This window comes from Mesitornis unicolor, unplaced genomic scaffold (assembly GCF_000695765.1).
Source record: "Mesitornis unicolor isolate BGI_N332 unplaced genomic scaffold, ASM69576v1 scaffold8957, whole genome shotgun sequence".
NCBI lineage: Eukaryota > Metazoa > Chordata > Aves > Mesitornithiformes > Mesitornithidae > Mesitornis > Mesitornis unicolor.
In genome coordinates, this window is record NW_010195695.1 from 2,490 (window position 1) to 9,456 (window position 6,967).

A 6,967-nucleotide genomic window follows, 5' to 3' on the forward strand; every position below is an offset into this window, starting at 1 on the left:
GCCGAAATTTGGCAATCAATGTAGCCTTTGCCTGTGAAGCTAAGCACTATTTCAGAGTCACTTTTCACACAAATGTTCTTATTGCACACTACAAGTGGATGAAGCTCTACTGGAACAAGTCACTCATTCTGGGTTAGGAGAGAGATATTAGAAATAGAAAATCTTCATGAACTGAAAATCCATGAAGTTTGATTTTAGGTTTCAGTAAATCTCCCTCCTGTCTGACTGATCTGTTTTCTTTTTCCTAGGTGCACTGTAACAACATGTTTTCCAAGGGGGTGAAGATCTTCCAGAAGGTGGAGTGTCTGTTCAAACCACGCCTGATTGCAGACTGGGAGTCTGAACCCGTTGGAGTGGCAACTGTCTTAGATGACAAAAACCCCAGCGCTAGGTTTGTGACTGTCCCCCTCAACCAGCGCGTAGGTAAAGCCATACTTTGCCGCTTCTACTTTGCTGACACCTGGATGATGATGAGCGAGATTTCCTTCCAGTCTGGTGAGTGTTCCTCCAAGTCAAGCAGATCTGGGGAACCACAGAAAGCAAAGGAGATGGGTGGGGAGGCGCAGGACATGCGGAGTTAGGTTAATATCACAGTAGGGTACTGTGGGGCTATGTGATAGGAAGGAGGAGGTTGCAGAAGCACTGAGAGGATTGGAAGGACAGTGGTTGGTTTTTAGGCTGATACTGATGTACATGTGCAGAAGCACTACCAGGGCAATGAAAAATTAGACTATAGAGCATTTCTTCTTTTTGAGACAGGAAGGACAGGTACAGAAAGGTCCAACCTGCAGTGGTTGGTTTTCAGGCTGATACTGACGTACATGTGCAGAAGCACTACCAGGGCAATGAAAAATTAGACTATAGAGCGTTTCTTCTTTTTGAGACAGCTGCTGCTTATGGGATTGATTTCTTACTTCTCTTTACCAAGTATTTTGTTATGAATAATTTAGGTATATCTACAGATGAGGATTAAGTTAGCAGATGATGAAAAATGAGAGGCTGACTTTTTTCATCAAGTCTTAACTATGACACCTATAGAGCATTTCTTCTTTTTGAGACAGCTGCCTGCTGCTTATGGGATTGATTTCTTACTTCTCTTTACCAAGTATTTTGTTATGAATAATTTAGGTATATCTACAGATGAGGATCAAGTTAGCAGATGATGAAAAATGAGAGGCTGACTTTTTTCATCAAGTCTTAACTATGACACAGAAGTCAGTGCCATGAGGTGCTTTAAAAGGCCCCAGAAGGGAAGGAACAGAGTCTTGGAGGAAATTGCTGGCACTGACAGTGAAATGATCTGGCTATGGCTTCCTACTCAGTGGTCCCTACTCAGCCGTAGCGAGAGGACATTCTTGGGGAAAGGAGCACTTTGATTGCAGCTCGCTGCTTATTGCTGATAGCAGCCCCTCCTGGCCACCCTTCCCTGTCATACATGAGAGTAGGCAGGCTCTTGGACTGGGCTGGGATGACTATTCTGATAATCATGCTAAAATGGGAAAAAGCAAAGCTCTTGCTGCAGCTCTTTCTGGCTGGCTGGGCTCGGGGAAGAGTCCTGCATGCACTGGCAGTTTGCTGTGGTCAGGAAGTACGCGCTGCTCAATGGAGAGGCTCGTTGGTGTGGGTGTGCTGGGAAGCGCTGAGTGAGCAGGTATCTCTGCTCGTGCTGTTCATGACGCTGGGAAGGCAGGGGTGGTGGTTGTGATTGCACTGACCAGTGACAGGAGTAGGGGGGTTGTTGGACTGACTGCTTCCCTTCCCTTCCACAGACATGGAGAGCGTGAATCCTAATTTTGTAACGGCAGCCACGAGCACAACGGATCTCCTGGAAACAGAGTGCAATGTTACTGAGGGGACCTGGGGTAAGGACTTCTGTCACTGAGCCATGCCAAGGGCTCAAGTGTCAGGGGATTTCGCAGTAACATCCTGGTTAACGTCATCACTCTCTCAGGTTCTGGAGATCTGGGTATGGCATCTTACAGTCCTCTAAGCCTCAGCTATTTCTTCTTCTCTCAGCTGGCTGAGGCTGTGTCAGAGTAAGTGGGCTGAAGGCATATGTGCAGCCAGCGAAGCTCTGAAAACTGGCTGCTCTGTGATGGATCCATTGCAGGAATCTGATCCAGTGCTAAGAGCAGTCTTTGATTGCAGAAGTTCTCTGCACAGCTCTTAGCTCTGAGCCTCCAAAATGAGAGTTTCTGATAAGAGCAAAATGTGAACACAGCTAATGTTAATGCTCAGGAAGCTGCCTGGGGTCTTTTCTGTATCAGACTGTAGAAAGGGACATGTAGGAAGTTAGCCAGCTCAGATAACAATCTGTGCTTTATTAACTCCATATTCTTCATACCTCTGTGATTGCAGAAACCACATCATCTGTAACCAGCACCTGGATAGGAGAGAAAGCAGATGACTCCAATACCTCCATCCTCGTGGGCTGCCTTGTTGCTATTATTCTTCTGCTCCTGATGATCATAATCATTATTCTTTGGAAGCAGTATGTCCAAAAAAGGTTGGAAAAGGTAATACAATGGGGCTGTTTTGCAGACACAAGTTCAATATTGAGTATTAACCCTGATGATCTCTGAGTGGAGAGCACAGGGTTTCCCTAGCTCCACAGAGCAGCTACAGCTCTGTTCGTGCAGCAGGGGAGGATGCCAGCACTATCCAAGATGTTACTGGAAATTGCTGTGGTTGCAGCCAGTACGTTACTTAACTGAGCATTGCCTCAGCGTTTTTTATTCTCTTTTGCAGGCCCCACGTCGAATCCTGGAGGAGGATGCCACAGTTCGCCTCTCTTTCTACAGCTACACCATTGCCAACAACCAGACCCAGATCCACCAGTCAAATCCCACCTATGAACGTGCTTTCCCACTGGATTTGGAATATCACCAGCCAGCTACGCTGCTCCAAAAGCTTCCAGAGCTCTCCCAAAGCGCAGAGGATTCAGGTAATGTAATCGTCAGTCTCCAGAAGTTACACACTTACTCTTTTTACTGTTTCCATCAGATTTTAAAATATGCCACTTCTCAGTGTCGCAAATAATCTTTTCTGACTCCTGTGCAGTACAGCACTAACCCAGAGACCTAAGTCAATATTCTGGAGCTCTGAAACTTTTTAACACATTACTTTGGTAGATGGAGCACCAGCCTCACTGGAGAGTGGTGGCCTTTTATTCTTCTCTTTGAAGACTGGTTATAGGTTAGAGTGGTCATCTTTTAGGAGCTGTTTTTGGCAATGACACATCATTTGTCTCATCAGCCCTTTGGCAGAGGAGTCGCTGAGCTGTCCAGACTGGCTGGTGGAGAAGACCTTTAGCACCTCTTCCTGCAGTAAGGGCTCTTTGAAATTCCCTCAGAAAAAGCAGAGGGAATTGCAGCAAAGAATTGTCAGTGGTGCACTGGCTCCCAGCCCCTGGGGAGCTTTTGGATGCATGCAGGAGGAAACATTTTCAACAGTGTTTTGTACACAGCAATGGCAGTGCTCACAGTGAATGGAAGGGCAGTGCTGCATTCCTCAAGCACTGACAAGTTGCTAAGGTCCAGTGTTACAGTACGATGGGAGATTAATTTGGGTTGAGTCAGGATGTAAATATGAAGCAGAATGAATGTTGTACTATACAGGGAGTTAATTGTAAATAATTATCCCATTATTATTTATGTGAATAAGCTGTAAGAGGTAGCATAGCACGCTAACAGATTACGTGAAAAATAGAAACCTCAATCAGTTCTTGTTGCAGAAGGGAATCCAGAGCAAGTCTGATGTTGCAGACAAAATGCCTGTGTCAGGTAAGGGGAATGGATCATATTTAGGATGAATCAGAAACAGAAAATCACTTCAGACTCATTCCTCTGTGTCTGGGCAAGAACTTTAGCTCTCAGCTGGACAGTGCAGGCAGCTGTTTAACATGAATTCACTGCACATCACAGGTATTCTGGTGTCTGCAGAAGTGCAGCTTGTTCTGGTTTAAGCCCTGATTAAAACAATGCAGATTCTTCTGTCTGTCTGTGCCTTGGTACAAGGCTGTAGGTATGCAGCTGGGCTGAATTCCTGGAGGTCTGCAGGGCTGAGAGGAGTGGAAGCCAGGCCGTACTGGTTTTGTGGGAGTTGAGTGTACCTGACTCCAGCTGTCTTTGGTTTCCCTTAGTGTGCAGTGGGGACTATGCTGAGCCTGACCTGACCAAGTCCACTCCTCACCAAGGCTTTCAGAACAATGTTCCTCACTACGCCGAAACCGATATCGTCCACCTGCAAGGTGTGACTGGCAACAACATGTATGCAGTCCCAGCCCTCACTGTGGATTCACTTACCAAGAAGGACATCTCAGTGGGTGAATTCCCACGGCAGCAGCTGCGACTCAAGGAGAAGCTGGGAGAAGGACAGTTTGGAGAGGTACAGCCGTTCTCTTCCACGCTTCCTCCTACAGAAAGTAGACGCCTGGCACAGTGAAACTTCTGAGCTCCCTCTCTGGCACTGCTTCATACTTGGAGGTTGAGGGACCTGTGAACCAGTATTTGATTTAATACTTTGTTGGGGGAAGCTGGTGTGGTGGCTTCAGAGAGCCCCATTCTACACCTGCGAAGCTGCTGCTTAGTACAGGAGCCTTTCTCAATAGATGAGCTTTGCAAGCTTTGTCTGTTCACTGTCTGTCCTCATTTATGACCCTACAGAACAGACCTGGGGAGGGAACTGAGACTTTCATGGTTGTCTGTGGACCTCTAGAACATGCAGTGGCTGTCACCCACCTTCAGGCATGTGGGTTTGAAAACTAACAGAGACTCCAGCCAAGACAGATTGATCCTAGCTGTAAAAAGAGCTGTTGTGTTAACAGGTGGAGGTTCTGGTGGGGCTCTGCATGCTGGCCCAAGCAGAGGCAGATGTTTCCCGAGCACTGTGGTACCCTCACATATTCTCTAGCATTGCAGCTTGCTCAAGCTCCAGTTTGTCAGAAGCCTCAGGCAGAGCATGATGCATACCTCTGTCATCTGCCAGGCTTTCCCTTTACTCCCTGAGTTGCTTTGAGCTGTGACTGTTTTCACCTCGCCTTTTCTCCCTGCTTTGTTTCCACACCATCCCTAGGTCCGTACTGAGCCAGGTCTTCCCCTCACCTACTCCCACTCTCCCACTGTCTCTTTCCTTCCCAGCATTTGCTCATTCACAGCCTTAAATTCTACCTGTCTGCTACGTGTTGGCAAAGCCCAGCCCTTTACTGATGGCGTCCTCATCTGTGATGGGCCCATCTTCACAGTTCCTCCTTTCCTACCCCAGCCCCTTCCCCCTCACTTCTTTCTGGAGAGCTGCTGAAATCCTCTGCCTCTTCCCTTGCTGCTGGTGCAGTCCCTTCTGGTGCTGACTGAAACCTGCCCTGTCTTGGGCTGTGCTCCACAAGTGAATCAGAGGCTTTTTTTCCCATTGTTTTGCTTCTGGTTTTTCCTTCCCTCTCATTCCTGTCCTTCTAGTAACTGGCAAAGCTTTCTCCTCCTCATCCTCCTCCTTTGTGTTATCAAACAGCAGCAGCCAGGGTCTCCATATCTGTTTTACTTGGAGATTGATTCAGAGCCTGTTCCTTTCCTCCCATCACAGGCCCTTTCCCTTGCACACCTCTGCAAATGTGCTGCAGCACATTCTTCCCTCTCTCCTTCTCACCTCCTTAGTCTTTACCAAACTGGTCATCGTCATCTGCACCACTTCTCTGGCTTAGTGCACAGCCTTGCATCTAGTGACGTGGCTCGTTGCTTTTTTCCACCTCTCCACTCAAGGCTTCTTTCCCTTTCAAGGTTTTTTCTTCCTTGCTCCTAACCATTCACTCCCTTGACACAGCAACACGTTACCTGTGCTGGTAATACATGTGCTTAACACCACAGCCATTTCCTTTTCCTAGTCTCATAATCTACTTTCACCACAGCAGATTTCATTCTCCATGTAACAGCAGCAGCATCTTTGTACTTTGGATTCTGTTCTGTGGATTTTCCCATTTTTCTATGCTGTCTCTTTTTCTCCTTGCCGTGCTTGTCACGTAAGTTCTTGTTCTTTTTTCGTATAAAATTAATTAAGCTCTCATTACATTCCCTTCGCTGCTGCCAGTCTTTGACTGACACATCCAGTCTGCTCCCCTACTCCAGTCTTTTTCTGATCCTATACACTTGGGTCTGTCTGCTTTCCCCACCCCAGCATCTCTTACCCAGTTCTCCAGTTGAATATTTATTTTGATAACTTCTTATGCAAAGGTCTTCATCTGAAGAAACTCGGCAAAAAAAAATACACATCAGAGTATTCATCTCTGTCTGTATTCATAGGTGAGGTGTTTGCATCACTCACATGGTCACACACACTCTTCTCTGTTTTTTCCTGAACTTAGAGGACTTTGGATAGCTGTCTGTAATTCCTAGATGCAACTCAGTTAATTCTGAGCGGTGACTGAAGCCAGGATGCAGGACAGTTCTGTATGTGCCAAACCTGCTGCAGCCCGTGCTTTTTGCATGCACATGTGGAGTAAAGCAGACAGCTCCAGGCACAGTGGCCTTCCTGAACATCTTCAGTACTTGCTGGGCAAATTGATCTGCCTCAGTCTACTGCACATTCTGCACATGTGCAGTAAATTCAGTGTGCTGGGGACACATCAGACTGCAATCAACATCCCCTCCTATATATTATACATACATATTTTGTCTGTGATCTAGGGCCAACCTATGGGCTATTTCTGATCAGAACAGTCACCTTCATTAGATCATTCTCTTGGTCATTCTGCTTGTGGTGACCAAACTGGTGACCTTAGTGTGACGTTGTTTTCCTCTGGTTTTTGGCCTGTGCCTACTCTTAGAGTTGCCTTTGCCTTCTGCCCCGCAGGTGCACCTCTGTGAAGCCGATGGCCTGCAGTGTGATGTTGTGTTCCTCTGGTTTTTGACCTGTGCCTACTCTTAGAGTTGCTTTTGCCTTCTGCCTCGCAGGTGCACCTCTGTGAAGCCGATGGCCT

The 6,967-nt window shown here is 46.9% G+C and overlaps 1 protein-coding gene across 1 annotated transcript; it reads left to right on the plus strand.

Moving 5' to 3' along the window:
- Positions 1–248: 248 nt before the first annotated feature.
- On the plus strand, positions 249–6,962 carry LOC104543564 (discoidin domain-containing receptor 2-like; the record flags this gene model as incomplete). The annotated part of the gene is made up of 6 exons (XM_010188206.1): positions 249–495; positions 1,770–1,862; positions 2,359–2,516; positions 2,749–2,944; positions 4,142–4,386; positions 6,942–6,962. Coding segments are annotated over 6 exons (960 nt in total), but the record flags the coding sequence as incomplete, so codon positions are not given.
- Between the last annotated feature and the right edge of the window lie 5 nt (positions 6,963–6,967).